Source organism: Ambystoma mexicanum, chromosome 4q (assembly GCF_040938575.1).
Source record: "Ambystoma mexicanum isolate Mex_15411 chromosome 4q, UKY_AmexF1_1, whole genome shotgun sequence".
Taxonomy (NCBI): Eukaryota; Metazoa; Chordata; class Amphibia; order Caudata; family Ambystomatidae; genus Ambystoma; species Ambystoma mexicanum.
Genome location: NC_090928.1, coordinates 1,289,993,860 through 1,290,011,228, shown reverse-complemented (window position 1 = coordinate 1,290,011,228; position 17,369 = coordinate 1,289,993,860). Strand labels below are relative to the sequence as shown.

Genomic DNA, 17,369 nt, shown 5'->3' with positions numbered 1-17,369 from the left:
CCTTCAGAACAGAGCTACAGCATTGGGTGGGCGTGGGGAATGAGGGAGAAACCCAACCTAAAAGTATGTTGGCTATGACGGTTTCCCAAAAGTAAGGTACAGAAATCTTTTAGACCCTAATAAAGGGATCCCACCAGGGATCCCTTTATTAGGGGGGGGTTGGATGTCCCTGCAAACACCAGCAGATGCTCTTTGGGTGCTGTAAGAGGACACTGAGTTTGTCACGTGCGCCTTTGAAGAACTTGCTAATGAGTAAACAAATGGCTCCTTGGTTCGGAGTCTCAAAACGGTAAAAGCAATGTTCAGAAATGAGCAAATGATGGAGATTTTCAAGTAAAAAATGAACTTTGGACCCGCTTTTTTTTTTCTTTTCTTCCAGGGAAACCAGATCTAAGGTTGGCAAAAGCCGTGCACTAGACTATTTCCAATGCGGCTAATTCAAGGTACTATTCATGTCCTACCTTGGCTCCCCGACTATCGCTTCTGCAGCATACAGGGCTGCAAAATGCAACCTTTGGCCTAACTGATCCTCCACTTTAGAGACTTCTGGGTGCTGCCATCCACCCTGTGGAATCGTCCACTCATCTTCCACGCCTTAGTTGATCACCACCGATTTCAGAAGTCACTTGGGACATTTGTGGGACTGTGACGGGAGGGGGCAAAAACTGTTCTAAATTGCATGCTAAGTACTCGGCACTGTGTAAAGGGTGCTTTGCACATATCCAGTAACACGACTAGAGTATGTGATGAGGTGTGGTGGAGAGCAAAGGGGCGTAAGGGCGCACAAGAGAGCATGCGTGTAACGGAGTGTTAGGCAGAATCACCTGCAGTACCCTTTGGGAACACTGCAAGCAATTAGGACTACACGTGTAAGCACAATTTCACCTTTGGTACAAGCCTGTACTACACAGTAAAGTGGTAGCAATGGCTGAGCAGCCAGACTTATCTCACGAGTTTAAGTGAGCAGTAGAACAAGTTACACAAAGGACCAACCAATACAGTGATTCAAGTAAACACTTACTCAAGGTATCTTGGTAAAAGAATATACATTTATTTACTCAGTTAGAAAACATTACACTAGCATAAGCAGCTCAATATCACACACTAATAAACCACAAAAATACAACCGGTAAGTAAAGGAACAAGTCTAGCTCCAAATGAAGTGGGAGCAAAATGGCACTTCAGATACTTAATAAAGGGGTAAAAAGACAAGGTTATAAGATACATTCGGGTTTCAGTTAAATACAACTAGCAATTCTTCTCAATAGGCCTGAGCCAAATTCAATGGTTTCAGAGTCTTATAGGATAGCACAGTTCTGGTATATAACGGTTAAGTCTTTGCCATGGAGATTAGAAGAATTTGACGAATGTTATGGGAAGGACAAGCCTTTGTAGTTGAGGAAAGATTTGCGCACTTTCTCGATGGCCGAAAAGATTTCCAGACCGCGTTTGCACAGTACCTTGTTAATGAAGAAAGCTGTAGCTGAGGCAATTGTTCCTGGCAGTTCGAGCAGGTCTCGCTGTTCCTGAGCTTCAGTCGTGGGGACAAGGAGGACGACGTCGGGAGGTTCCTGAATTGCCCAGGGATGAGGCCAAAAGTTTTAGCAAGACGTCGGTTTAAGGTGCAAGTCCATGAGCTGGTTTCCTTCCCTCTGGCTATCCGGTGTTTTCAACAGCACTCTGATGGAAATTCGACCAGATGGGGACGGTGTCCAGGTGGCTTGCGAGTTGGTTGTTCCCACCAAACTCAAGGGAAGAAGTTAACCTTGAAGGGCTTCTCTGTCGTAGGAAGTTTCAGGCAATTTGGACCTGCAGCAGGGCTTCACCGGTCGTCCAGGAGTTGCAGCAGTCCTCTTCCTTCAGCTCGCCTTCGGTTCTTTCGTTCCGGTGGTTGACTCTGCTTTCCAAGTCCCAGAGACGTGCTTTTAAACAGTTTTCCCTGATTAATTCCAGCCTGGTTGTCACACAGCAAGGTGGCTGTCCTTGCCGGACAGCCAGCCGGCCAATCACATCAGAGTGCATTCAGGTCTCCTTCCTCACATCCTGTCCACTCCAGACACTCTGGCGCCAGAGGAGGGCTTCAGTGCTGAAGCCTGCCAAAGGCCAACGAACAAAGGGACCAAACCTGGTTTGGCGCACAGGGACCAACCCAAGAAGGACCTTTCCTAAAAGAAATGGCGAATAAAGTCGACCGGAGTCTACAAATAGGTCTGGGGCGCCATATTGAAAAATATTTTTTTTTTGCTACCGTTGTTAGCGGTCGGGGAAAAATCATGGTAGTTTGATCTAAACCACTGCCACCAGCCATTTAAAGTAGGGAAAGGTAACATTTTACTGTTGACTCAGGGGAAGCTAAGCAACCCCTCCAGCACTCTATAGGAATATAGTGTGTGCTTGGTCAGTAAATTTAAAGAGACTACTAAAGCCAGTTTAACTTTACATGCTCTGGGAGACGGTACTCAGTCCCACAGAACGTATTAAACCTTGGGAAGTCTGAAAGACAACTCTGTGCCACTGCACTGAAGGTGCTGTGTGACGCACATGTTAGCATTTGTAAAGCGCGCGTTCGCCCAAGGGCATCATGGCGCTAGAAGGGAAGCTACCCAGTCGGAGAAGGCCAGTGGAGTGGTCAGGCTTAGAACAGATTGGTTTTCAATGCTCTTCTGAATCCGAGATGGTTAACAGTGGCCCTAAGAGGTTCAGGGAGACTGTTCCAAAGTATGGTCGCGGCAACAGAGAAGGCTCTACCACCGAGCCTTGCCCGGTTAAACCTGGGGACAGTGAGTAGGTTAGAAGTAGCAGAGCGGAGGTTCAGGACCAGACAATATCGGGTGAATTTAAGCTGCAAAAATTCAGCACCCTGACCGTGAATAGCCCGGTGAACAATACACAGAGATTTAAACTGAATTGGTTGGTTCACCGGGAGCCAGTGCAGTTGGTGAAGCACTGGTGTAATATGGGCACCATAAGGGGAGCCAGTAGCCAGCCTAGCAGCCAGGTTCTCCATACGCTGAAGGCGATGGATGAGGCCGATAGGTTGAGACAGAGTGAATTGCAATAGTCCAGTTGTGTGAGGACTAACGCGGCTACCACAGGGGGGCGGAGGGCTACCGGGATCAGGGGCATAACCCTCTTAAGGATTCTGATCTGGTGATGGGTAGACTGGCACACGGCTGCAGCCTGGTTAGACATTGACAAAGAAGCAAAGAGGATAACTACTAAATTCTTGACTTTGCTAACTGGGTTGGGTAACGGGCCCAAGGCAGCGGGCCAGAAAGCAGGGGTCCACAGGGAGGGGTTGGGGGGGGGGGCAGCCTACCAACAGTACCTCCGTTTTATCACCATTTAACTTTAGCCAATTCTGGTCCATCCAGATCCCGACTGCCCTAAGGCAGTCGTGGAGGCATACAGAGGTCTCTGATTGATCCTGGTCCAGGATCATGGGGAAAGGCAGTCTGGACATTTAGGGCAGCATTAGGGAGAAGTGCAGGGCTGGGAAAGCGAGGAGCACTGGATGGAAACTAGAGGGAAGTGTTCTAGTTCATTATGAGCAATGTGACTGTATGGTGTCGGGCGCTCCACACTGATCACGTGCTTTCATGGAGGCGCCTTGGCAAGCTCTGCTGCCATGATGTGTTCCTGGCTAGATCTATGGTGGTGTCGCCTGCACTAAGAGGGGCGTGTATATTGGCGCTGGGCAGCTCACTGGTGCCTTTGACCCCTATCCTGAACGAGCAGGCTGCACCGTTTTCCTGGTGAACTCCTTGTTGTATAGGGAGGGGGGGGGGGGCTATACAGAGTCTGGCGGGTACATATTGGACTTCAGTTTGATGGCGAGCACATGGGGGGCACACTGAGCGTGGACGCATGCTGTATGCATGTAGGTGGGGGGGGGTGTTTGTAGGCATATGCTGACCCTGGGGGGGGGGGGGTCGTATGTTGTTGCCCGTTGAGGAGCCCATATTCTGGACCAGAGCAGGTTGATGGACTGGATCTAGTCAGAGCGGCATAAACGGGTCTTGGCCAGGTGACTGAGTGGTAGATCTCTTATGCCCCCCTCTCCCTCAGAACGGAATGCTGTGAGATTCTGCCTCTTTGGCAGGACTGCTGGAGTGTCGTGTTTTTCTGAGGCTTCTTGTTGCCATTGACGACGAGTCACGTGGATAAAGCTGTTGGCTGCTCTGCAGAGCTCTCTTCTCGCTGCACGGTGTGAAGCACTTATTTCGCACCTAATTATAGAGTTGCTGCAGCGCTCCATACGTTATGCGATGACTGAGCCTTCCACTTCTCTTCAAGTGGGGGGGGGGGGTGGTCTTAGAAACCTCAATCGTGCAATGCAGAGTACCGATCAGATGGCAACGTATTCCTCCACAGCCGTCCTAATCCTGTCCCTTTCCTCTCTGAGCCAGGCGCTCGCAACCTTTCTCCCCAGTCTCCTAGTTCTCCAGCAGTTAGTAGGTGTCTTTGTAGGGCCCGTTTCTGCTTTGCCATCCTCCAGGCCCTGATGGAGGCCGAGTCAGAAGTCCCATCTCGGCCGCGTTGATGGACCTAATTTTAACTCTGCTCCTTTGCATGGCAGCGCACGCACTACCTGTGCCCATTCTGCATGGCAGCGCACGCACTACCTGTGCCCATTCTGCATGGCAGCGCGCGCACTACCTGTGCCCATTCTGCGCACACCCTACCTGTGCCCATTCAGCGCACACACTACCTGTGCCCATTCTGCATGGCAGCGCACACACTACCTGTGCCCATTCTGCGTGCTGCTGGGATTTGTAATTACTGACCCACGTATCTCACGCTGGATGTTCTGGCACCTGAAATGGGTGCATGTGGGAGACTTGGGGAAACTGCACGCCTGTGTAGTTGCTTGGCAACTGGCATCAGATGGGTACAGGGTCAGAGCATTGGCAACAGCTAAGACTAGTATGCTGCAAAGGAAATTGGACAAGCAGTTATTGTAGGCCTGATGCCACCTCTAGGTACATCTTCCCATTACCGCCACCTTGTACACGAGAACGCCTAACTGGGAAGCAGCACTGGATACGTACAGTGCCTAAAGCAAGCAGCGTAGGCGGCACTGGATACGTATAGTGCCTAAAGCAAGCAGCGTAGGCGTTAAAAACATTACTAATGCACACTCAAAGAAAATGGACACAAGCGACCAGAGAATGCACACGAGTAAAGAAGGTCCTATAACATGCTGCATTCGTAGCCCTTCCTGAACTGCTGCGTCACTGTGGCAGAGCCTCACAAATACCGCTGCCACCCAGACACTACATGTTGCATTTGGGAGTGCCAGTTAAGGCGGGACATCGGAAGGCCAATGACTAGCAGGGGGACTATGTAGAGATGCCGTGAAACGTTCCTTCTATTGCAGCTGCCGGTAGGGCCTGAGATACTGTGACCTCTGCTCTGCCTCTCGGAATGGGTGCCCGTCCGTCCCCACTGGACCAGGGGGCAGGAGCACCACAGTCTGCTGGAGAGGGAGAGTGGAGCATCCCGGTGCATGACGGCAAGCTTACCAGAAGTGTAATTGCAGTGTTCCAGCAGTGCATTAGGTTAGTGGGAAGGCAATGGTGTGAGTATGTGCTCTTAGCCCCTTGCGTGCAGATGAGGGCGCACAGCATCCAATCATTCAAGCACCATCTCTCCAAGCACCCCCAGGCACTCGACGGATAGAGGAGTGTGAGTGCCCGCACATGCAGGCCCTGGGGCTATAGGCAACCTCTGGCCAAACAAAGGGGGACACGTGGTAGTCATGTGACCTCGAGGTATACCAAGACGACCCCCATTTTGTGAAATGGAGCAGTTGATCAAAAAGGACTTCAGCCAATTATAATTGCTCCAAAAAGGCAAAGCCATATTTCCCAAAAGCCGCGCCGGCCTAGCCACACGATCAGCGCGCCGCTGCTTCGGGGTCTCAAGGGTGTTGAGCGCGCTTAAGGCGAAGAACATAAACAGAGCTTCTCTGTCAGGATTTGGATCAAGGCTGGCTGCGAAGAAAATGGAGTTCGAAACCAAAGAATCCATTGAAAAGTGGAGGCCCTTGGTTATCCGCGAGCACTTCAAAAATGGAATTCTGCCTTTACACATTAGCATGTTTAAAGGAATGGGTTTGAGACCAGCATTATTCTGCCCACCCTCCCCCACCAGTCATTCATCCAACAATCTTTGATTTTTTTGTGATGGTCAGTAAGGAAAGTAGTGCAGAAGTCGTGTATACTTTACTCTGGTTTCTCTCTGGTTGTCATGTTGACCTTGTCTGCTACATCATATACGTGTGGTCTTCGCATAGACCCATTGAGAACAATCTCCCAGTTGTGACACAGATTCCTATGGCGTCTGATGACATGCGTATCCCACTTTTGGTTCATAGTGTGTTAATAACTATTTCATTGTCCTGCCATTAATCACTGACCCCATGAAATTCCCCCCTGCCCTGTTATTGATTCCTTGCTTCTGATAACTTTTATTGCCTCGATAGGCATGCTTTTAGGGCTTGATGTCTCTTCCTCTTCTGACATTGGTACTGGGGGTGATCCGATGACTCCCTTATCTTGATACTGACATTTGAGATTTTGTGACCTCTTTAGCCTTGACATCCCGTGCTCACTGCCTCTTCTCTTCTTCCATCTAGTCTGCAAGTTTGTGGCTGTTGAGCTGAAATCCGCTTTTGATGAAACTGGAAAAACGAAAGAGGTGATCGACACAAAATATGGCTTCATGGATGGCAAGAGCAGTGGCATCAAGTACACCAAATCGTGAGTGACTCTGGGCACGTCTTTTTGTTTTGTGTTTGAATTTTATTTTACACTTTTTATTTTTTTGGGCAGGGGTTCTGCAATATGCTGCATGCCAGATGTTGCAGACTGACTCCCATGATTCCTTACCATTTCACTATGCAGTCTAAGGCCGATGGAGTTGTAGTCCAAAACATCAGGAGAGCCAAAGGTTACAGACCCCTTCTTCAGCCAATGCTTCTAGTCTTCTTGTAATAATGAAAGAGTTGGTGGTTTATTCGCCCCTGCCATCGCCCAAAAATTGTGGTGAAATCCCTGAATTTGGGTGCTTTGCAAAGGTTTCTTTCATAAGCCGGACCTCTGCATTGTAATTGGGTGAATCCAAATTAGTAATCTATTTAAACAAGTCTGCACCTTTCACTCCGAATTGGTGTTGTGTAGCTTGGAGAATTCACACATTTCAACCTTTGTGTCTTCCTCGGTCCATTTTTCATAAAGGAGACTTTCAATGGATGGCATACACCCGCATATTGCTCATCTGATAGATAGCCCTTCCAGTGTAAGCTGCTTGGAAAAATTTCGACACGGGGTGTAGTGCGGATCGGCGTCGGCACATCTTGACTTGGACGCACCACTCCTCTGGATGTTGCGTCTGTAGTGTCACTATGCTCTGTGACCAATCTGTAGTTAGTCACTTCTCCCAGATGGGGAGCCCCTTCCCATGAGACCAGGGAGGCGAGGCTGCTACCCGATAGTCCGCCTGGGGGTGGTACACAGCAGGAGGATCTAATGGGGAGAGACTTCCCCCTCTGGCGATAAGGAGGGCCATCTGGGACATAACAGAGTAACGCTGTTCTACCTAACCCATACTCACCGCTATCCTCCTCTTATAGTACTGTCTTTAGCATCTCTGTGCTACTGTACTGTTGGTTCCATTCCTTTTGGAAATACTGGCACGAAGAAGGGACACAGAGTCATGAAGATGACCGGCCAGGAAAGTACAAGGACGGGCTTACTCCAGAGAGACCTGTAGGATTTGTATTGAGACGAGGAGGAGGCCAGTAGGTTTGAAGAATGGGCCTCGTAACTGGAAGTTACGGTCTAGTCTTGCGTGTCAAGGTTCAGTAGAGCAGAAAAATTGTAGGACGAGACGGAGAACCCAGCTAGTGAGCCACGGAGAGTGGAGAAGCTGGGATATGCGGAGAGTTGTAATTCTGAGAGTGGAGGGACACAGTATGTAACTGTCTGACGCCGCAGATGTACAGCCCGGGAGATTCAAACTAGCCAAGATGACGGACCATGTGGAAGACGATCTGTGATACAAGGGATGCCGCTGAGCAAACAAGGGAGTCCTGAGGAGCCCGACTGAGAGCGGGCTTGTGTGGAGGGAAGAAGCGAGACCACAGTGGCATGGCCTCGGAGCTGGTCCGTCCGGACTGGGAACAGTGCCGATACCATTTGAGACCAGAAGAACCCGCAGAGCTGCTGCGGGAAGAACAAAGACAAAGGATGTCACAGACCAAGAACCAGCGACCTGTCCCCTTTAGAAGTTCGATTAACTGGGAACTCAGTAGGGTAATTGGACCATTAAAGAACAGCCTCCCAAGAGATCTTCCTCCCCAGTGCCACCGACAAAGCCACTAGATGTAAAGCACTTGAACCGCTTCTTTGGTTCCATGTCATTTCAACAAATTAAATAACCTTTGTAGTATTTTACATTTTTTTAATTAAAAAAAAAAAACATTTTTTACTTCACATTTGTTTCTTTTTGGAGAGGGGTCCCCCATTCCTGTTCACTACCCCCCCCCCCTCACTCTAAACCACTTCCCCTCCCCCTTTTTTACCACTTACCCTACAAATGCCTATACATAAAGTATTTTGGAGAAACGCCCACAAAGTAAATTACAGCGTAGCAATTGTTTGTTGAAACCACGGGATACTGCTTCTTTGTGGGGGTACTTGGCTGGATAGAAAGTAAAGTCTTGTCTGTGCCCTATAGAAGAGCAATACGGGTCTGGGACCCTCATATAAAACCAGGGAGAGTGGTGTTTCCTTGTTGCCTGGCTTGGCAGGAGAGTGAACCAAGCTGCCCCAAAACCAAAGTGTATGAAAAGCCAGGGGAAGGAGACATGGTGTTGTGAACTGTGAAATAAAGCCTGAGAAAGAGTGGGGGGAGCGGATATTCCCCCTGGTGTTGTGTAAGATCAAGCCTGAGGAGGACCAGGAGTAAGGAGTCATTCTCCTGGTTATTGAACTCACAAGAAGGATCAAATTGGTGGTCCCAGGGTAAGGGAGTCCTTCCCCTTGGGATACAACATATTGAACATTCTGACGTAGAATGTTGGAGAATCTACTACCCTTTTGTTTATTTGTGAAGTACCAAAACCAGAGGAAGGGAGGGAGTCCCTCCCTCTGGTAAAGAATTTGCAACAGAACTGTGCCACCCAGTCCAGGAGGAGGTAGTCATTCTCCTTGACCAAGAACATTGGCACAACTGTTTATTTACAAGTGTAAGTGACAGAGCTGTAGACATTTTGACAAAGGACGTTAGACTGTTTTAGTTACAAGACATCCTGACTGACCTATTAGTAGTTTAGTTGTGGTAGGGAAACCCCCTCAGAGATATAGCGAAAGACAGTTTTTCTCTTTGATTTTATCTCAAATAAAAGTTGACAACCACCATGCCACCTGTGTCGGCCTCCTCCTGCTGCACCCTTGCAGCCCCTATACCTCCATTCCTTTTTTACCCACGCTCAGCATGCTGTTTGCTGTATTCAGAACGATTCTCTTCGGCATCAAATGAAAAGATTCTCTTGCTAATGTGTTGGGCCTTAAAGTCTCTGGTTTCAAGCGTTGTCAGGACTGAGGCTCGACTATGTCCATCACTGACCCAACCAGGATATGTGTGTGGTGTCTCGTGAAGAAACATGACGTCGAGCAGTGCTGTTCTTGGCTGCAAATGAATACAAAGGCCATCAGGCAACAGTCGGCTATATTGGCACTCGGGCGGGCTCTGCCGATGTCCCTGGCCCGCTCTGTCATCAGGCCCCGGGACCGAAGCCCCATGTCCGTAAAGCACAGACATCGGAAGGAGGAGGAAAAACACTTGCATTCTCGAAGTGGGTCGCACCATTCGTCGTCCTCCCACGATAAAAAAAGATAACCGCGTAGACACGATTCTTCAGAGAAGAGGGTTCGTCGACCCGGGTACACCAAAGTCAGCACTGAAGGGCTCTGTCTATTCACCTCCATTTTTCCACTCCATGACTTCTATATTTGATGAAGAATGTGACCTGGTCTTGTTTGACCCTCTTGCTCTTGCACATGGCCGCTCTGCCCCTCTGCCCTTCCCGCGCTCTTCCCCTCTGCCCCTCTCGCCATCAAAATAGCTCTACATCTCTGCTAAGAGTGTTAATTCAGCTCACTCCAGCAGCTGATAGATCTAATAGGATCTATTGGTTCTTAGCTTTGGCAAAAACACGTTTTCAAAACGACAAACCAGTTGAGAACAATCGTTCTTGTGCGCAGGTAAAAAAAAAATATCTTTTAGATTAGGTTCAGCTATCAAGATAGCTAGTTAATTACAGAGCAAAGAAGGGTATGTAAAATACTGTGTGCACCAAGTGCCAGGTGGAGCTGCCGACCAGCCTGGGGGATTTGATAGCCGCAGAATCACGTGTTCACTCTCTTTGTTCTGTGACTGGTGGCTACTGAGGGCTCTTAACATTGAAACAAACTACTCGGTGAGGCATGGGTCAGCAATTATGCAAGAAGAAACTCCATCAAGTTGGCAGCGGGTGCTTTAACTTGGGATCCACTATCAATTTCAGCATGTGTTTAAAAAAAAAAAAAAAAAAAATTACTTTTGTTTTTTTTTTTTTTTTCTGGTGTTTACTCTCCGTAAGATGGGGAATGCATTGTGGGGGAGCCCTGTACCTCTGAACCTGATAATATGCCTGTTTTAAAGAGGGCCTCCATTACTATTAATGACGTTTAAAGCTGTTGCAGGGCCTTAATACCCTCCGGTTGGTTGAGAGCTACTTTATCATCCCTGCCAATACATAGCACTCCTGAGCGCTCATCTAAGATCTTTGGCCACCTGGTTTACATCCGAATACGAGTAGGAGACTCCACTTTCTGTTGTTCCCACTCCATTCAGCTTCTGAGAAGATCTCGCAGTTGACCAGGCCTCACATTTTGTTTTTTTCTTCTGGTCTCGCAATTTCTAACTCAATGGCTAACCCAAAGGAAACTCTGGTCAGTTTTGCGTGCAATGGGTAGCCCTCCCTGTCTAAGCATCTGGATGGTTGCCCGGTTCCATGTAATAATGTCCCCTCAAAAATATTGCCATGCAAAAAAATCGCCGAAAAATTGCTGTTTTTTTTTGTTGGGGCCATTATTACATGGAACATGCTGGGGACACCCCCAAAACCTTTATTTTTCATGGGGAGCGCGGGACAGCCCCGCTACCCCTGTCACGATCTATATATTTCTTGCCACGCCCCCCGTGCCAAGGCCTTGTTTGGTGATTTCGGTATGTCACCATTCAATGCCTTCTAACGTTTTCTTTCATTAACCCCTTAACTGCCAAGGACGAGGTATCTCGTCCTTGGCAACAGGGAGGTAATCCCAAGGACGAGATTTTGAATTGTAAAATGTTCATGCTTCATTTATTCGTTGGCGGGACCTGTGAGCTCTAATCTGGGACGTTGAAAATAACCACTAGGTACTTCTCTCAGCACTGACCTGGGATCGCAGACTCTGCACCAAATTTTCAGCCACAGTGGCCTTTGTCGCACCTAAAATACTAATGCACGTTTTTGGAAAAAAACAAGCCTTTAAGTTCTATTTACCACATTTCATTCTACCACTAATTTTGATTATGTTTACCTGTCCCTCTGTATTTATGGATTCGTTTTATTAATCATTTTCATTTCAATAGCACCAGAAAGAGCCCCCCTGCTCCTTTTACAGCGCTATTCTCGCAGATAAGTGCGTTCCATCATACTGCACTCAACTTTCATACTGCACTCAACTTGCGCATTTTTATTACATAATTTCCCCCTTTTATTAATAGTCTTGTTGTACCTCTCGTTCCTTTCAAGCAACCTCCTCATTTATGTATCCATATTTTCTCCAACCGTGTCATGTCTCCTCCCAGCCGTTCAGCTCTTCCCCAACCCATACACACCCTGTCCCATCCTTTAGGCATTGGATCCAGTATTCCTTATAATTTTCAACATCGGCAGGTTGTGTAAAAACCCATCCATCAGGATCCTCCCCCTGACTTTCCCCATTATTTTCTTCCTGCTCTTCATTTCATGGCTATTTTTGTCTCAACGGTAGCATCACATGTGCTTTTTGCGTGTTAAAATATACTTTCTTAATCGCAGAAGGTGATCAGAATGAGCATTCACATGGGGACAGTCACTCGAAACAATCGAGAAAGCCAGGTGTGTACCCATGCAAATACTCTGTCCAGCCAGTCTTTTGCTTGCACTCTAATAACCTTGCTCGTCATCCTTCCCTGGAGTGTACATTCCATTAGAGGTATCACCGTCGTGTATTGCGGTGCAGCAGTTTGTCTCCAGCTTTGCACAGGCACCTCCTTCCATGGCTGTCAGAAGGTCCAAAAGAAATCTATTTTGAAGGGCCACCAAGCACAAAGCCCTCATCTCTTCTTTGATCTCATTTAACCCTTTTGCTGTTAGGCAGCTGCAATAGCTTGTAACGGGTTAGCTGCAACCACTTTGAATTTGATACAGCCTGCACTCCTGAAAGCAACAACAAAGTGGAAAAAGGTAGTAGCAGTAGAGAAGCAGCTGTACTCACCCGGGATAGCAGCCAGGTTATCCATGCTCTTTCTAGTGAAGTCGTTTTTCCTTCTCTTTAATTGTTTATTTATTTTTTATGCTCATCTTGATGTGCCATATTCCCCTGCAGTGCAGTCTTCATGGCAGTGCTATTTCTAGGCACCACTAGTGCAGGGCTCTGCAAGGTGACAAGAGCGCACACTCCACTCCACTCCACTCAGACGGGAGCTGGGCATATGCTTTGGACCCGCAGGACCACTAAAAATCCCTAATAGCTATTGTTCCCCACGTCTGCGCTGCATTCTTCACCATCTTGGCACATCCCCGATTAGTCCCCAGGAAAATTGACCCACTTGATCTGAAACACAAAGGGAATCGTGTAAAGTGCCTTATGTCAACTGGTTGCATTGCTCGGCAGCTGTCATTGAACAGAATAGCTCGCCAGTCCTTCAGCACGACACTGCACTATTCCCCCCCCCTCCCATTTGTTAGTATACTGCTCCCTCTATCCTCCGCAGTGCCATTGTGTGACACCGGGCGACACTTTGACCTTTAGTTGTGCATTGCAAGGACCCTCAGTGACATACCCCCCCCCCACTTTATGCTGAGTTTCCACATTTTGAAGGATTTGTGTTAAATTTACAATTTTGCCTCATACACATTTTCTCCTTCATCCACCCAGTGAACAGCTACTTTTTTCCCTGGAATAAACTTAAGTTCTACAGAGAGACCGGTGCATTAGGCATCCAGCTTCCTCATGAGACGCAGCTTTGGGCAAGAAAAGCTTGGATACTCCAACTACGTGTGGAATGTGAGAGCACAAGTAGCACGTGCCATTTACTCTCTTCCCACACGCATCATTTCATCATACCAAATATTGCCTGTTAATGAATTATGCTCTTCCTCAGTGCCATCGTGGAAGCCTTCACCATGCATCACCTTTCTCTTTGCCATTTTTCTTTTTGATTCAATTGTTTCTCTTTCCCATTTTTCTTTTTGCTTCAATTGTATTTCACTTTTCAAATGGATTGTGTCCTTCCATGTATTCCTCATCTTATGATATCTTCGTTTCCTGCTTTAGCAAACCGAGGGCGCTGTGCGTCGACGGTCGACTCGATGTCCCTACAGCGCTTCCATCTCAGCTGATGTCACCGCAAAGTACATATACCACACGCATCGACTGTTGGCTTCAGTTCCGTTTTTTGGCAAAGCGTGGTACATAGAACATATTTATCACATTCTCACCAAACCGGTCGGTACTCCTTTGTCGACCTCGAAAGGATTAACGGCTGAGTTGGCTTTGCCGGGATTCGAACCTGCAACCTACAGATCGTAGCAGTGCATGCTCAACCAGCTGAGCTATTTTATTGGCTTACATCCTTCAGAGGTCGGTTAACTGAGTATTGACTGAGGTATAATAATCACAGTGTCTAGATGTTGGACGAACCATGTATGAAGCGCTACATAAAGTTAAAAACCTATCTGGGTTATCACGGGGACAGGTTTTGCTGACTTTCTATTTCAATCCTTTTTGTTTTTGAACAGCTCTTGCACTTCCTGGACAGTCAGGTTTTGGATGTTCTAATTGTAGTCGTTGAGAGGCTCAAACACCTGTGATTGGTGTAATGACAATCACTCGCCCTTGAGCAAAGGCTCTGCTGCCACTGACCATTTATAGTCCTGTACCCCATTGACTGCAAGGTTGAATGGATGTAAACTAGACCGTGCATACTCATCATTTTACACACTGTTTTTAGTGTAAATTATAATTGCAAAAAATGATCTGCCTCTACATGATTAAGCACACAGTACGGGAACTCTGAAAAATACAATTGTGCAATACTGGATTGCTTTCACTGGAAAACAAAAGCATAATTTGTTACAAATGTTAATTCTCAATTGCAACTTAGTTTTCCATCTTATTATACAGTGCTTGGAAAATAAATATGCACAGTGCTTCTGTTTTGCGCCTTTGCTCCATGAGCACCAACACAGTGTTGAAAGGCTTCAGAGAAATGCATTATGTTTGAGGCTTTTATCCATGGCTTGCAATTACATCCATTTAGATAAAAATCAAAAGAAGCGTTCTGGTTTGTGTCCTGTAACCTGACCTTTGCACTGCCCTCTGCTCTAAACATATGTGTAAACGTACACATGAAAATAATAAAGCTGTTGTATTTTCATGCATAAAAAGGCCTAGTACGCACCTTATCTGGAGGGCTGGGTGTAGGTTAACTACCACTGTGCAGAGACGCAATGCAGCTCTGGATCTGGGCAATTTAAGAAGTCTCTATCGGCAGTTCACCTAGCCGGAGGGGAGAACACTGCGGCGGATGCTCTGAGCAGGCAGAGCACAGTCTCCCACGAGTGGGAACTAGCTCGGGAAGTACTTCAAGAGATCTTCACCCTTTGGCGCACCCCTCAAGTGGATCAGTTCGCAACCATTGCCAACCAGAAGGGCAAACTGTTTTGCTCCAGGAAATTTCCTCCAAGAGGAGATCGAGGGGACTTGTTTATAGTGGACTGGGAGTTTGCACTCCTGTATGCATTTTCTCCAGTCACTGTCCTTCCTCACGTGATCAGGAGGTTGAGAAAGTTTGGCAAATCCATGATCCTAATGGCCTGTATTGGGCCAGGAGGATGTGGTACCCGGACCTTTTGGACATGTTAATCTGCCCTCCAAAATCTCTTCCACAAAGAGAGGGGACCTTTTTTCGTGAGAGGAGGGTCGGGTTCTCCATCCAGAGGTCAAGACACTCTGCTTTCATGGCATGGTGTCTGAGATGCTGAGGTACAAGGGTTGGGACCTCCCGGATGACGTAATGACGACTTTGCTTTCGGCCAGAAGGCTAGCAACAAAATCCTTCTACTGCTGCTGTTGGAACAAGTTCTGCAGCTGGTGTAAGGAAAAGGATGTTGACCCTTATCAATACGATACGCCTACAGTGTTATCTTTTCTACTACATTTGGCAAATCTGGGGCTCCAGATTGGAACAATCAAGGGTTATCTCCCAGCGCTTTCCATATTCAAGTGAACCTCAGAAGAGGCATCCTACTTTAAAATACCATTTAATAATTCAATTTCTTAAAGGACTCACAAATTTCCTCATACACCATTCCAAATACCAACTTGGGACCTTAACTTGGTTTTAAAGTTTTTGACGTGTGCTCCTTCCGAGCCACTCCATTCTGTTAAGGATTTTAGAGGCGTCATAGTCCAGACAAGGACTCTTGTGTTTTTTTTTTTTTTTCTTTTTTCACTGGTAAGTGATGTGCCGCACAATAAAAACACTTTTATATTTAGGAATCTGGATTCAGCTTTGAGAAGGCAGCCAGCCCGTCTTGCGCGCCCCCACTAACCCCCGCCCCCCAGCGTACACCCTGCATCGTAATGGACCATGAATCAGGCAGGGGGGGGGGGGGGCAGGGAGGGGGTCCCAAAACATCTTTTTTTTTTCCATAGACTGAATGGGGGAAAAAATTTGTGCACGCCTACAGGCAAATCCGCTAGACGGATTTTCCCCAAAATTGCGGCAGGGGCAGCGGCTTGGTCCTGAAAGCGTGCTTTTGTAAATTTTGTGAAAATCCGTCCAGTAGTTTCCTTTTTAAAACGATCAAAAAGTAGGTCAGAAAAATGTAGTGATATCTATGTCCGCTCCTCGGTCACACTTCCCTGTTTGCTCCGCGGACAAGAAATCGATTGGCTAATCTGTAGCGTCATGTCTGCTGACATGTGGCGTTTTCACTGATTGGTTGTGGAACAGCGTGATGTGTGTCACATTTCTTTGCTGCCCCCACAATCTTACGTTCTTATTTTGGTGTACACGGACATCGCCGGTAACTCATCCAAAACAAGACACCTATGGACTTATTATACTTATGAATTACTGTTTCCGAATGTGAGCTTTAATTAGCTTGGGATGGAAAGTGGCAGCGCAAACTCAAAAAGTGGCATTTTCTCGCTACCAGATTCATACGTTAAAGTTGTTGCTCAATGTGCGGCACCCAATGCCTGCATCTAAGTTACAATGTTTTCAGATTAATATTGAAGTCGGACTGGCGTCCTACATTTTGAATTCTGAGCCCGCCACCTGGAGTGTTTGTTGGAAACAGTGGTTCTGGAGGCGTATGGGAGTAGCGGTTCTCATGATTGGATTGTCATATGTTGTTGCAAATTGAGATTTTATTTGCCTTCTGAGTGAAGGTCGGTTCATTTGCTTTTTTTGTTGCGAGCTCAGTAGGCCCAGGCATCCACGTCAATCCATAAGGGGCTATTGTTTTTTGACCTTGAGCGAAAGGGAAACTTCAAAAGCTACGCAAGGAATGAGAGCGTGGAAAAACATATAAGTTTTAAAATAGTTTGTAAGAAACATGAAATATTAGTTCACAAAGATTCTTTGCTGCAAACACATTGCTGTCTGACTTTGCGAAATACAATGGAGGCTGTGAAGATCATGTAACTTTAATTTTGACGACTGTACACAGTTTTAATTTTTTATTACCCAACACTAATTGTGACAATGTAACTGAAGTGTTATTTTTTTACGCAGTTATATTTTTCACTCAGAGTGCACATTGTTGGGCTTTGAAGGCTATGAGTAGAGTCTCAATTGTTGACCGTTATTTCTTCTTCTTTCAAATGTTATGCTTGCCCAAATAGAGTTTTGTCTATCAGTTTGCACGTTTTTTTGGTCTTGTCTAACATTAAGACATGTACTTTTTTCTTACCTGCCCATTCATGTTGGCTTCATAACTTAATTACCCTCTCACTGTGTAGTCGACGTTTCTTTAACCCTTACGGCGACTGCTGTTT

The 17,369-nt window shown here is 46.9% G+C and overlaps 1 protein-coding gene across 1 annotated transcript in view; it reads left to right on the top strand.

Moving 5' to 3' along the window:
• CNPY3 (canopy FGF signaling regulator 3) overlaps positions 1 to 17,369 on the top strand; it is a 174,569-nt gene that overhangs the window by 24,430 nt on the left and 132,770 nt on the right. Inside the window, exon 2 of the mRNA XM_069608920.1 lies at positions 6,641 to 6,764. Within this exon, the coding sequence (XP_069465021.1) occupies positions 6,641 to 6,764 (124 nt within the window). The remainder of the gene's footprint in view (positions 1 to 6,640; positions 6,765 to 17,369) is intronic.